The sequence below is a fragment of the Larimichthys crocea genome, chromosome XVII, assembly GCF_000972845.2.
Source record: "Larimichthys crocea isolate SSNF chromosome XVII, L_crocea_2.0, whole genome shotgun sequence".
NCBI lineage: Eukaryota > Metazoa > Chordata > Actinopteri > Sciaenidae > Larimichthys > Larimichthys crocea.
Genome location: NC_040027.1, coordinates 21,137,532 through 21,152,092, shown reverse-complemented (window position 1 = coordinate 21,152,092; position 14,561 = coordinate 21,137,532). Strand labels below are relative to the sequence as shown.

General features: G+C 42.3%; 1 protein-coding gene across 4 annotated transcripts in view; it reads right to left on the bottom strand.

Moving 5' to 3' along the window:
• The window catches only part of rnf220b (ring finger protein 220b), a 28,712-nt gene extending 14,754 nt beyond the window's left edge, over nucleotides 1-13,958 (bottom strand). For all 4 annotated transcript variants that reach the window (XM_027289910.1, XM_027289911.1, XM_019258904.2 and 1 more), the window contains exons 1-2: nucleotides 13,636-13,958; nucleotides 11,763-12,374 (exon numbers count right to left, since the gene is read on the bottom strand). In XM_027289910.1, the coding sequence (XP_027145711.1) occupies nucleotides 11,763-12,354 (592 nt within the window). In that variant the 5' untranslated portion in view covers nucleotides 12,355-12,374; nucleotides 13,636-13,958. The remainder of the gene's footprint in view (nucleotides 1-11,762; nucleotides 12,375-13,635) is intronic.
• Between the last annotated feature and the right edge of the window lie 603 nt (nucleotides 13,959-14,561).

The following is a 14,561-nucleotide window of genomic DNA, read 5'->3' as shown; positions in this document are numbered from 1 at the left end:
TAATACTGCTTTTTCGCTCCATTTTAGGGATTTTACAATTTTGTATGGGTTTAAAATTAATCTACCACATTTGAGTTTGTAAATACTTTTACACCAACAAGTAGTTATCAAGCTGGAAAATACAAGGGTGCTTCTAGTAGCTTGTGAAAACGTAACATTTTGTGGATAATGACGACAGCAACGCCCTACTTGTTTGCATGTTTAGGCAAAAATGAAACAAACTGGCACAAAAAAGTGCCGGTTTTGCAAGGTTTCAATGAGTGCCTTCCTCTGGAAGTAAGTAACTCATGAAAATGTGCAAACCTGCTGTGAGGTATTTATATGTATTTTATATACCAGTGTGATTGCTGCCATACATTTTCCTTTCTTTTGTACGTGTGTGGTTTAAAGCAAACATGTATTAGTCTGTTAATTCAAATCTATATGTTATTCCTGTCATGATTGTCTGAACCACAACCACTCTGTGTATGTGTGTGAGAGAGAGAGAGAGTAAGAGAGAGACATCAAGAAGCTAATAAACAGATCACAATCCCTCATTAGAGGATAATTAGATTGGCTCTAAAAATACAGATCACCATTATCCGGACCACTGATTAATACACATTAATACTCTCGTTCTCTCTGTCTCTCTTTCTGTGTGTCTCTCTCTCTTATTATTCCGTCGTCTCCTCATCACTTCGCTCTCATTTTCTTTTCCCCTCTCGCTCTTTCTCTCAATTAGTGGTTAATAAGGAGAAAATGAGACGATCGCTCTGTTGCTTGCATCAAGTACTCAACTTTTCTAAACAGTCGCGGACAAACAGTGTGTCACAGTGTGTGGAACGTTCTGAAGAGTTTAATTATCGGAGCACTTATAAGTGGCACAAGAACAGCTACAAATTTCTTACTATTTATTTGATCAGTTAGGGGAACTTAGTATCCACCAAAGGGAACCACAGCTTCAATTTTGCACTTTGTGTTTTTGCCGTTTCGTTGTGTTTCTCCTGCCAACTCTGACACATTCAGTGTTGTAGGCACACGCACCAAGACTCAGTCTCACACTCCTAAACTCTCTAAACATCACACCATAGTGTGGGCAAAGTGAGTGCTCTGAATACACCCACAAGCAGCTTTTCTTATTATTATTTGATTTTCTGCATTGCTTGCTGCTGTCAGGTGCACGAGGCACGTTCTAAAAACAGATGAGATTCCCAGATGGTGCTGAGAGGTTTAAGGGACATTTATTAGTTACGGCATGTAACAAAAAAGGCACTCTGGTATACTGTTCTGAACATAAGTCCTGTCATTATGACTCCAGATGAGTTTGCTGGGAAAGAAGGAAAGACTAAAAAGCTTCAGAGAAAGAAAGCTACAAGGCCAGAACCACCTTTTGTAAAACATTGCCTATTTGACTGAAAGAGTAAGGTATGCATTAAAACATTGAAAAATGAATGATAAATCTCACTCTTTATCAGAGTTTCTAGAGGATCCATCTACAGTGACGTCTATGTGAGTCACGGTTTTGTTTGTTTTGTCCAAAACCATTTCATTTCATTCTCTTTTGATTTGTTTTGTCAGCTTGTGCACTCTTCTCGATGTTAACCGTGTGTGTGGGCTGGCTTTATTTCCCGAAAAACTGAAACATAGAACTGTGTGAAAACGAGCACAGCTTCAATACAAACACATGACAAAAAAGAAAGGAATGAGAAAGAATAGGAGGGAAGACAGATGTGAGAGCATGAGAGCAGAGAAGAGGATGTTTTATGTTTTGAGATAAGTTTGTCTTTCTATTTGATTTCAGTGGTCGAGCATCCACACACTCAAATCTGTGTAAACATCTTTTAAATGTGAGTTTGCAGATGTTTTTCTTAATTGAGTTTGAAAGTCTATATTTACAGACAGTCTATAGCTGTGTTGTTTCTCTTCTCTCTAAAAAAAGAAAAGAAAAACACATCACCAAACATGTCAGAAAATCCCTGTCTTTGTGTAGATAACATGTTTGTACATTTTCCTTTTCAGCCGGTAGTGTGGGGCAGCTGACACACACACAAACACTGTCTTGCTCTACCAAGGAAAACACACCCACCTACTTTCCCCTCACACACCTGTCCCACATACACTCAGCAGCACAGGTGAATAGCGGAAACCCTAGTCATTAGGGTGCAGCACTCTGCAGGGACTGAAAGATCCTTAAAGCTGGCAGTATGCTTCAAACAAAATCTCAATTGTTGTGTTTTCCCATGCAATGTGCCAGGTTTGTGACCAAAAAAAGCCCCGCATTTGGCCTTGATTGCAGTATGAGCACAACTCTAGTCAGAACTTGTCATAATTTTCGGACACCACTTCACAGTGTCCCACCCTACAGCCTCATCAGCGGGTATCATTAGAGATAAGCCATCTGCTCTCCTTAAGATAACATCTGATACTGTCAGAAAGTGTGTTGACTGCTGCTGGTACGAGAGGACCACAAGCACCTGGCGCTCTGTGATACACCTGTGTTTGGGTTAGTCACACTTCCTAAAGGATGTTATTGTGTCTGCCTGGATGAGCAAACAATTAGGGCAGATGACGATGGTATTATCTTCAAATGGTGGAAAGATACAGATGATTGAGCAGCTTATCTTCAGTCGCCTATGCACAAAGGAAAGAGAGGAATTGGGAGCATTTAAAGCAACTTTGAGGATTACTTAATTGCAAAGGGTGAAAAAATCTTGGAGGAAAATTATCTAGTAAAGCACTTGTGTAAATGTAAATTATTCTTCACTTTTTTAGCAGATTGTGTCATTTTCCTACAGTCTCAGATTTGCATTTTGCAAGGACAAAGTTATATTGTATACGATTCACATAAAAGTAGGAATATTGTATGAAACTTTTCTGGTAACTTTAAGCATGTTATGGTAAAATAACTGCAAGGACTCGTGTAGAGTAGTAGTAGACTTCTAAAATTGAACATTATGAACTTCACAAAGTAAATACTTTTTGCTGGGCTGTTGTATTAAATTGAATTGAATTCAAGTGTTCAAGATCTTGTGTCCATGTAATGAAATACTTTTAATTCTGCAAGAAAAATCATCAGTCTTGTTGCCTACATGCTGAAATCTATTGTGAGGTTTAAGCATTACACTGCAAACAAAAGTGAGCAGTAAGTAATGCTTTTATAGTTGTTGATGTTTTCTTTTGAGGAAAAAGGGCAGAGCATCCCTGCATGCTGTGTGTGGTATCCCAGCACCACACTGACTTGACTCTCCCAGCCCTGAAGCCTTGTTGAGAGAAAGATATATCGAGCTTTAATACAACGTCTGAGTGGTCAACCCTCCACATCAGACCAGAAATCACTGCTGCTGATAGATTTATTGCGTATGTGTGTCTGTGTGTGTAGGTGGATTTGTGTGTTTATTAAAGAGCGAAAGTGTGAAGTGAAACCGAGTGAAAATACACACATTGTTTGTATGTGAGAAAGAGGGAGGGCAGAAATGTGTGTACAAACACATTTCTGGCTGTGTGTGTATGTGCTCATGTATATATCATTTACACACACCACTGTGTAGCCTTGGTGAGCGCAGCGCAGTGTGAGCCCCCGTCGATACGCCCCTCCGATCTCCCCTGTCAGCAAACACAGGAGAACAAAGAGGCCTGTGGCAGCGCCAGTGGGTATAGATCTTCTCCCCTGTGTTCACGCTCAACGGGGTCACACAGGAGCCGCTCATAGTTCAATCTCCTCTACTTGACTGATCAGGAGCTTTGAGCTGCTGCTAATGAGACTGGACCCTCTCCAGTCTGCACAACTGGGAACCAGCCCACCCAGAGCAAAACTATGTAGAGCTCAGGAGTCCACACAGACACAAGAAGTTATTTCAAACTGATAAAACTAATTAAAAGCAAATTATTGGTTATAGACATTACTGATTAAAGATCCTTATAATCAAAGGTTACTTAGTAGAGAGACTGCTGCTGTCTGTGATGGATTTGACACTAAAATATGTAAATTAAAGTAATTATCTTTAAAATACTATAAGCTTAAAGCATGATAAAAACCTATTACCTAAGTAGTTGTTGATAATATTTTGGTTGATATTATGTAACTATCAATTTGATCATTTTCATGCCAAAAATAATGTGTATTGTATGTTTGTTTGTTTTTTTTTGGAAGAAGGGAAAAGTATATTCATACTTGTTAGGGTGTTAAAGTTTCCATAAAACTTATATTAAGATAAAAAATGATCAGAAAACATAACAATAAATATGTTTTCATGTTTTTTTATATTGTGATTTAAGAATCAGAACAAGATCAGTTCAGGTCAAAAGCTTCAGTGCTGCAGCATTTTTGTCAGAGCTGTGTGATGCTGACAGGCTGATCAGGCAAAGATATCAACAATTATACTAATCTAATTTTACTTTTGAATGTAACACTTGTCAAAACCAAACCTAATCCCAGTTACACTTTGCTATGGTACAGTTTAAAACACTTTCTTTTCTATTTGTTTCTATAAAGACTACATTAGATGAACAGTGCAGTTATTACACCTGAAAAAAAATCTGATTCATTTTAATTCCATTAAAAATGTCCAAGTAGGTAAAACTTCTCTAGAAACTTGTTTGATGAGTCCACTGGACACATTTTAAACTCTGAACCGGATTATTATTGATTTCTTTTTTTTTTTACTCTTTTTGACTTTTCTTATGTGAAATTCAGCTACAGCAGCACTTGATGTGCTATAATGGTGTCATTTGCATTGAAACAATCCACAGCATGTATCCCACAATCATTCAGTGATTGATTTGTAATTGCACTAATAGGGTCACGACCGAGACAATAGGATGTGTAAAACAGAGTCTCTGCCCTCACCCAGCCTCACAGACTTACAGCGGGCCTGCTGAGCGCTGCATGTGTGGTCTGTGGGGACAATTAGTACAATCTCCATACTAATGGCAGCCTGTAATGGACACTGCTGAGCCTCCCGGCCACTGTATGTGTGTGTGTGTGTGCGTGCATGTGCGCCTGTGTGTTTGCATATGCATGTGAGGGAATGTTTGCATACGCGCATATCCTTTAGTGTGAGTGCCTTCCTGTGTGTAGTTCAGCGGCTCCCTGCCCTCTGGTGTATGTGTCTGTGTTAAATGCACTGAGTTACCCTATTTATGTATTAATGTGTGTGTGTGTGTGCCTTACCAGTGTGTGTAGCCAGTAGCCTGTATTTTACTGAGGTAACCCCCCCCTCCCCTCCACACTCTTTGCTCGCGGCTCTAACCCTGATCCACGGCCACTCATTAGCACCATAATAAAGAGTTGAGACGACACGTAAAAGGTTATATACTGCTGGACTGCTGTTTTCCTATCAATTATCAGGCTAGTGATTTATGGCCTAGACTCAATGCTATTTTCTGAGGAGAACTGGGGGAGTGTTTACACCCCTACACAGCGGGGGTGAGGGGTCAGTCCTGGCAAACTTTGACCTTTAAGGCAGGGGTGCTCCTGCACCGATGGGAGTTTGCGAACAGCTAAGCAGCAATGGGAGTGACTAAATCGATCAGTGGATTTTTTAAGGATGCATGTGTAAGTAATCTGCACAGTTTAACAAGTTCGACTGTCACATGCATGTGATTATATGATTAATATAAACGCTAACCTTCTCTCCTCATTTACTGTTTTAGGATGACATTTATGTGTCCATGGCAAGTACACAACTTTCCGCTACCTGCTTCTGCTGCGGATAGAGAATTAGTAAATGAGATGAAGGAAAAGTGTGCGAGTCTTTTCTTACCTGTACATGTCGTCCTTTTATTCAAAAAAGCTACAAAAGAATTGCACATCGAATAATCTACAATTGCTGTCAATCCTGTCCTAAATGATGTTGGGACGTCATGTATTTGTGAGGTAAAACTATCACGCCTGACATGCCTTTGACATATTGGCTTTTGTCAAGCTCCTCTACAGATGGTAGACTTGCAAGAAGTACAAGTGACATGCTGTAATAAGGTTTGTGTGTGACACAAGGCAGACACACATACTGTACATTATATATATATATATATATTTATATGCGTGTGTGTGTAGGTTCCTGGCTGCCATCCAGCCGTGCAGGATTGGTGTGGTCTTGCTGTCTGTCTGCGCTGCACCTCAGCAGCATGTGTTTAACCCCAGCATTTGGCCTTCCTGCCCTCTCTATCTGGCTGACTGATTTGTTAGGCTCCGGGGACAGGACGGAGGATGTGAGTGTGCGTGTGTGTATGTGTGTGTGTGTGTGTGTGTGCCACTTCTTACGAACATGCGATTCAATCTACAGAAATACCCCCTCCGCTTTTTCCCCAAGCCTTTTCCTATACACACACATCCACACGCAAACCAGGTCTTTGATCTGAGATCAGAGGCAGTCGTGATGCAAGTCGATCAGGTGCGCAGAGAGAGAGAAGTAGAAAGAGGGAAAACGGAGAGAGGGGAAAAAGGAAAGATGGCCTCTGCTAAAACAAGGCTGTTGTTTTAACGACCCCTGGGCCTTGCACTCATTATGACCCTCTATCTCTCTGTCTCTCCCTCTCACTGTCTGTCTCTTTCTCTTTCTTTGCACAGAAGCAGCACTGTTGGTGTGGGCCGATCACAGCGGGCGATGGAGGCAGATGCAGCGACAACAAGATGTGTTGTGACTCATGTTTCAGCAGAACATTCAGTTGACCGCCTAACAGGTGCTGACGGTCACCGCAAAAGACCCCTACGCACACACACATACACACAGATTTCCCCATGCTACTGTAAAGGCCTACTGCCAGACTTATAGAAATCCTGTCTGTCTCCGACAAGCCGTGTGGTCCCACAGCCTGACGCGCTGAAACTTCTAAAGATACATCAGCCTGCATGGAAGCTTTGACACACACAGATACATACACTCTGCTTCCACAAATACACAGTAACACATAAATCCTCATACAAGAGGAAAATACTTCCATGCTCCCTTTTCTCCAGCCCTTATAAGATGAAGGGAAGGAGGTAAAAAGCTGAGAAGAGTTTTCCCTCCTGCCAGGATGAAAGCATCTTTTACTTGGGAGAACATTAGGAGAACAAACTACCATCACAACAGGAGGGGGAACAGTCAACCGCAGCGTGCTCTCACATCAAACACAACCACTATTAATATTGTAATGCTCCCTCCCTGAGTGTTTGAAATAAAGACTACCAGTGTGGTCAGTAAGAGAGATGGCTGCAGATGTCACTTATCTGGGACGATGTAGCTTTTAAAAGATGGATGCTTTTAAGAGTTTGGTATCTTGATTTTCAGGTTTCTTTGCTTTTCTTTCAGGAGTTTATCAAAATCAATGATTAATGCTTGTTAGTCGTAAAGTCAATTAGAGTTTTTTTTTCTATATGTCTGAATTCAACTTACCAAACTTTTTGTTTGTCACTCTCTTCTTTTCCCCTCTTTGCTTCTATCTACCAGCGTTCCCAGTTGGGTTGTTCATGTTTACACCTAAATATTACTAAATTACTTCAGTTCTCTTACTAAAGTTTGTTCGTGACAGATCGCACAAACACAAAATCACAACAGCAAAAATAGGGAACATACTACAAACTCGACACCAACATATGGTGAGTGCGATTCGTGATGCATGGAGTGCACACGCAAGTCTGCCTGATAAGGAGTATACACCCTGGGAATAATAGCAGGGCAGCAGAGACTATATGTGTATGCATGAGCATCGAGTGGTTGCTATTGATCTCCTGTGGTCTGCCAGTGGGATGTAAACACTGTGTCTTTCAACAGGAAGCTCCACTCAATACAGGCAGCCATCAACGACTGTTACACAGAAAACACAGCACCCCGTTATCAAATCAGCGCACACAGATGGAGTATACGGCCTCGTGTTTTTGTGTCCTTTTGTCAATATACCACATATACGAACGTATACGCATAAATACATGTATTAAATCTGTGTAACGGCATAATTTTGATGATTTAACGACTGAATGGCCGCAAACTCATATGTGGGTTAATTCCACAATATTTAGTTTTATGAATAAGCAATGATCTTAAAACCATCAAGCTAAAAGTGTTTTCCATCAACTTGCTGTGATGTATTTTAAATCACATCCACCTAAACACATGCAGGCATACACCCACCTTCAAACACACACACACACAGAAAGTATGTAAGCTGTGTCTGAAACAAACCCATCAAACTTCACCACAGACGTAATCCAGGTGCCAAATCTAAGATGAATCTATGTAATATTGATTCTGCACTTATCCACTAACATCCATGAATAACCAACCGTGGAGGACACTTACGCTCTGAGCGCATCTGGTAGTGAATCCTCAGTGTGTGCCACGCTGATGTTTCCCCTTTATTAACTTCCTGCAGGTTGTCTTTCCACTCAGGTAGATTTGGTGAGTCTCCTCATGCCAGTGAGAGAAATCCTCAATGGGCCGTGTCTGATTTAAAGGCCTGATGAACAGACTTTTGTCTTGGTGAAGAGTTTTGCCCATGTTAGATACCTATAGTGAGATTCAAGACTTCTATCTATCTTGAGAAGACAGTCTCTCCTGTCGCATTAATTGTGCGTGTTACTGTATATTGTACAGCTGATACGCATGACGTTAAGAAAAGCGATATTTTCAATGACTCAAGATTTGTTTCAACCTCATCATCTTTCATTAAAAGTCACAAACAACTAACGGCCAGCTAGTCACTAACATGCATGACAGAAAGTAACCAGTCATTAGACTAAATCTTTATAAATACATCACAGAGTGACAAATTGGGAAAACAGTACTGTAATTTACTGATGTGTGAATCTCCATATATATGCTAACAACATGAATATGGGTGATAAAAACTTGCAAAGAGGCTATTTCACCACATTTGTGACATGCAATCATTTCCGTTCCCGTAATTTTGTTCACTAGTTAAAATAAAAAGCATAAACCCACAAATGAGAGACGTGCAGACATTTGTGAAGCATTTGTGAAAAGTGTCTCCAGGCATTTGTTTAAGGAGGGAAAAGAAGGATGTGAGAAAAGGTTAAGATGGACAAAATATGTGATATGTGTTTCGGACAACAGTTGACTATCTTTGTTCACTCCACAGGTGAAGGTTTTCACTTTTCTGACAGCCGCATTCAGGAGTTTGGCTTGTTACAAGTATCACAACACAGGGGCTCTCAAACATCTGGCTCCAGTTATCACAGCTCTCACTAAGCTTTGCCACCACAATAAGATACAGACGCACACACACATACACCCACTCCGTCAGCGTCTGGCCATGGTGTGTTTTGCCACTCCACTCCTCCAGTTTCCCAACTCGTGTTTCTGGTAAAGAGCCATTTTAGTTTTAGCTCAGGCCTGGAGCGGAAAGCATCTCCCTGAGGAAAATAAGCATGACTCGCTCCAGTGAAGACATCTGCCCTTTGAAAGCGAGCATGGCTGTTTGAACAGCTGTCAGAGCACACCGTGCGTCTCAGACCTTCCCTGATAAAACAGAGGCAAAGGCTGGGAGGGAAAATCGACAGAAGAAAGACACTAAGTGGACAGAAGGAGACGTCCACTGGCAGTGATACACAAGGCAGATGGGAAGAGGTGTCCTACCTGCATACTGTGCAGAGAAGCTATGGGGGGAACTACTTGCTACACCTGCTCACCTGTACTTTGAACCAGAGACTACGTGGAAAGTCCTCAAAGAGTCAATCCAAAAAGTTTTGATTTTTTCAGAGGGAAGTCGACAAAAGTCTCATGATTTCACCTCATGTTCAAAAATACTTGAACAAATTTAGCTCGATTACACTTTATGAAAATCCATCCAGATTAGGCAGCAACAGTACAGTCGCTGTTCGCCGCTGAGTGCTTTAAAGCAGCATCTGGAGTATTCTTATGCCTAACATGGATGTCTCAAGGGGAGACTGAAGCACTTGGAAGAAACCAATACAGACACACGGAGAACATGCAAACCTTAACACACAAGGTCATTTCAACAATAAAGAAAACTTAAAAAGTATAAAAGTAGATTTTTATGGTTTAGTTTGTACTTCAGTGAGTATTTGCATTACTAGCAGTATGCGAGCGGAAGACACGCACTCAGATTTCAAGCTTAACACTTAAGACTTTTGGTCCTGAAGTGACTGTCTGTTACCCAGTCAAGAGGAACAAGTGTATGTCAGACTTAGAAAAGTGCCGGGAGCTCAATTGCATTAAAGCTCTTAGTTTGCCTGAGCTCCAATCTAATTGGATAAAGCTGGAAAAGCAGCTTCCAATGTGCATGAATCCATTTTTTTCTCTTTTTTTTTTTTGTGGGGGGGGGGGGGTCCTCCCCATGTTCTATTCCACCCCGTCTTTTGTCCTTGTCAACATTCCCCAAATGAGATTCCCAAAATCAGGAGGTGAGGGGAGCACGCATGCTCGGGTGCACAGAGCAAACATTGTCAGACAGACACACCTCTCACACCAGCATGCTGGCTGGCATCTCTTTCCTTTCCCGTCCTTATTAAAATTCCATATTAAGATTCCTTCCTGCCACTCCGCCTCCCTGGCCCTGTCACTCAGCCACCAACCAGCGACAAAATCAGCAAGTTTCAACAAAGACACACACATATGCATAGAGACACCACACGGCACAAACTTTTCTTAAGACAACTCGTCCCTGCTCCCGCCCTTTATGTGTGGGATGAAAGTTTCCTTTAGGTGATATGTATGAGAGCGTGTATCAGCGTCTCACCCCCCCCCCTCCTCCTGCCTTCGCCCTTCTCCTCCTCAGCACCCCCCCACCCCCACCCCCCTTTTTCTCATTGTCATTATTTTCGATGGTGTCCCCCTCTGATCTGCCGAGCCTTTGGGTGCTCTCTCTCCTCTCTCTCTCTATCTGTCTTTCTCTGGTCCCTTTCATCTGTCAGGCGCTCCCCTTGGCGACCGCCACTGAGGGGGTTTGATTTCCCATCATGCCTAGCATTGCCTCCCTGACTTGGGCTCCCTCTCTCCCCACCTCCTCTCCCTCTGAGGCGAGTGTTGTGCCCCCGCGTCGTTGGGCAATTATCCCCGGGAGTAATGAGGAGCGTCTCTCCCTCCGTGGCGCACTGACTGACACCTCTCCCACTCATTTGTCAACAAATCAGACGGCTGGTGTGGGCGGCCATATTGAGCTGAGGGTTGTCGTTGGGAAAGCTCAGGCTGAGGCGCATCGCCGCGTTTCTCTCTCTCTCTCTCTCTCTCTCTCTCTCTCCCTCTCTTTTTCTCTATCCTCCTCCATCCCTTCCTCTCTATCTCTGCCACCTCGTTATCTCTGACAGGGTGTCATTCGTTCCAACTCTCACTCCTCCTGTGTCAACCCTCCACACGCTCCGATGTATTTGTGTTCCTCAGGCACCAAGAAAAGTCTGACTTCCAATAGGCCTGATGGTCATATGTGGCTAATGATCACTAAGCTGAACAAGTGACACTATTCAATTTATTTGTGTCAAAGTCAGTCACAGCCAATTGCTGTTAAACACTTTGTCCAACTAGACGATAAAGACGAGCGCAAAAAGAGAAAATGTTTCCGGATACGTCTTTACTGACAAAGGCTCCTTTCAATTTGTCACCATTAGTTGATGCAGCTGTGGAGGATATGTAAATCTCATCTGCCGTGTCATGTCAAGGTGAGCAAAGTGTTTGATGTGCCAATTAAAGCGCATATTTCACCGCACGCTTTAAAGATGTGAGACGAGTGACTGTGTGAGCTTCAGATGTGAGCAGGCATAGCTGAGCGTGTTTACATACTGAAACATGCATCAGATGTGTGTTTCTGTGAGTCAAGTGTGTACTCACTGTGCTCTTTGCGCTCCTCTGGGCTTGATGAAGCCTCTCCATCAGACAGCAGGCCAGACATGGAGAACAGCTTTCTCCCTGAGTCCTCCCCAGCTTTGAGGGAGCCTCCCGGGGAGCCAAAGTCAAACTCCTTCCCCTCCACCTCCGGGAAACAGCTTTTCAGCCTCTTAGCAGGGGTGAATGCCGACTGGTAAACCGCCGATTCCCTCTCCTCTTGTGGGGAGGAGAAAGGTCGGAAGGCGCCCACCCCGCTGTGGTTGAGCATGCTCAGGGTGGAGCAGTCCAGGTTTGGTGGGGTGAACTGGGGGTGCAGGTGGAGCAATGAGGCTGGGAAGTCTCGGGAGGGAAAGGTGCCTGACATGGGGCCCTGGCGCTGATACATGGAGGTGAACGTGTAAGACGCTGAGGGGAAGGGGAGGTGGAGGTCTTTCTCCACGGAGGCAGGGACACCGAAGGGCCTGGGAGCCTGGCAGGGGACAGAGGCATCTCGGCCAGCTTCGGCAGTGGAGGCGAGGACCATCAGGGCGGGGGAGGCCAGTGGAGCTGGCAGGTAGGAGGGGCTGTCCATCTTGAAGGGGCGATGGAGGTCCATTCACCTCCCTGTTAGTGGTCCTGAGGAGAGGGAGAGGACACACAAGAGTAAGAGGAAAGAGTTGATGTGGAGTATAAAGGCTGAGCTGAACAACAGGGAATTAAAAGAAATTACAAATTGTTTCTTTCAAATGTGGCGTATAAAAAGCAATTATTTTCTCTATGCCATTACTGAGTTATAATAATTAATTTGAGCTTTCTTATGAAGAAATAATGACTTTGATTTAGGCTGAAATGATAATAATAAAAGATCATTTAATTCTGTTAGGTTTACAGAGAATTTTCTTTTATGATCCAAATGCCAAAATCTCCATGTCTTCATTTTGTGAAACACACCCAGTTGCAAATCTCAAGGCATTTTTACAATTACAATTTTGGACTAATTTCAATAGAAAAGGGTTGGAGGAGGCCTGCTGTGCCTGTAAATAATTACGACGGAATAAAGTGGCAATAAAACACACACGTAGAAAAGAAAAATTTAATAGTGAGGTACAAGCAATTAGATTTAGGAAAATCCTCTAAACATGTTCGGAAAAAAGAACAAGTCCACTTTTTTCTTCTCTGTAATTAATTAATTAAATCAATAAATTGTAAATGCTGATTGTGTCCAATAAAATCAAAGTTTTTGCACAAACACATCAAATAATTAACTGAGTTGAATTAATTGCAGTTTCTTTAAAATAGCAAGAAAAAAGTTGAACTATAATATATAAGAAAGAAGAAAAATACTGCTTCGTCAAATTAGCAAATCCCTGTTTCTTAAAATGAGATTTAGTAAATACAAAACAGATTTAAGTAATTTTGGAAAAGGCCAAAATAATAAAGTAAAGTTTGGGCCCACTGATTCACCTTTTTTTTTTTTTTTTTTTTTAATTGCCTCAGATTTTTATTTTATTTTAGTTTATGAAAGAAAACATCTGTTCTTGAAATTAACCGGGATGAGAATGAAAGTTTGCGCACAGACTTAATCGACTTAAAAACAACTCAACAAATTGAAGAAAGAATATAACAAATATTACAACTAAGAGGGAGTTCAGCGATCAGATGACATTTTATACAATCTGAAAAGCGTAAAGATCAAGATTTGGTCCCCAGAATTAAACATTTTACATCGTTCATCAAAACCGAAAACAGTTTTCCAGCGAGAGCGCACAAGTTCCGTAAACTACCACAGAGCTCCACACCCGAAACAACACATGGCAATCAAATAACCAATTAAGCCAATTAAAACAAATGAAGCTGTAATGACTTGTGTTACCGTGCAGCATCAGCCGGTACTTACCTTGTACTCAAAGCGATACTTCTTTTTTTTTTCTCCGTCAAGCAACTGTCTCTTCTTTCAACTTATAATTTCACGGACGCGGCACTTTCTCCTGGTCGCGCACGAAAAAGAAAGAAAAGAAACAAAAAGGGGGAAACGTGCAGCTGCGGGCAGCTTTGCCAGTCCTCCTCCAGATGTTGCGAGTGTTAAACAGTGAGTTAACGCTGAGATGCGTATAGTTCAGAGAGGTACAGTCGCTGCGTTTCTGGGGAAGGATCAGGGCATCAGTGAGTGGACTGGCTGCGGGTCGGTCTGACTCTGTTGGTCTCTCCTTCGTGCGCTCTGCGCGACAATCCCCCCACTCCTCTCTCCCCTCCTCTCCCCCTCTTTCCCTGCCCTCTTTCTCTGTCGCCTCTTCCCCCCCACCACCTCTCCCCCTCCCTGAGATGGACACATTCAATTTCTTGCCCTTGCTTGATGTTTTAGAGTGAAATCGAGTCAAAAGAAAAATACAGTTTTCAGTTTTCAGGAAAAACAGTAACACAACTTTGTGCCATAGAGATGCCTGAGCATAGAAAATAGAAGAACAACATCTGGATTTCTTCACGAAAACCCACCAAACATCCATTAGAAAGCACACTCCTGCACTATATCAAGACTTTCTACCATAAAAAGCTTAGATTTGGTGCATTAGGTATACACGAGTTAACTCAAGTCCTCACTTTCACTGTGTGTATGTGTGTGTGCTGTTCCTGGGAATGGCAGGTGATAGAGTTATCCTCTCCTCTGTGGCTCACTGGTGTGATTGGCACTTGGGAACATTCCCTTTTGATGAGACACAATGCAAACCAATGGTATTATTTGTCACAGATAATCTGCTTTCAACTCTGACACGTTACACACAGCCTAATAATCTACATTATTCATATCTGATTTTCAGCACATTG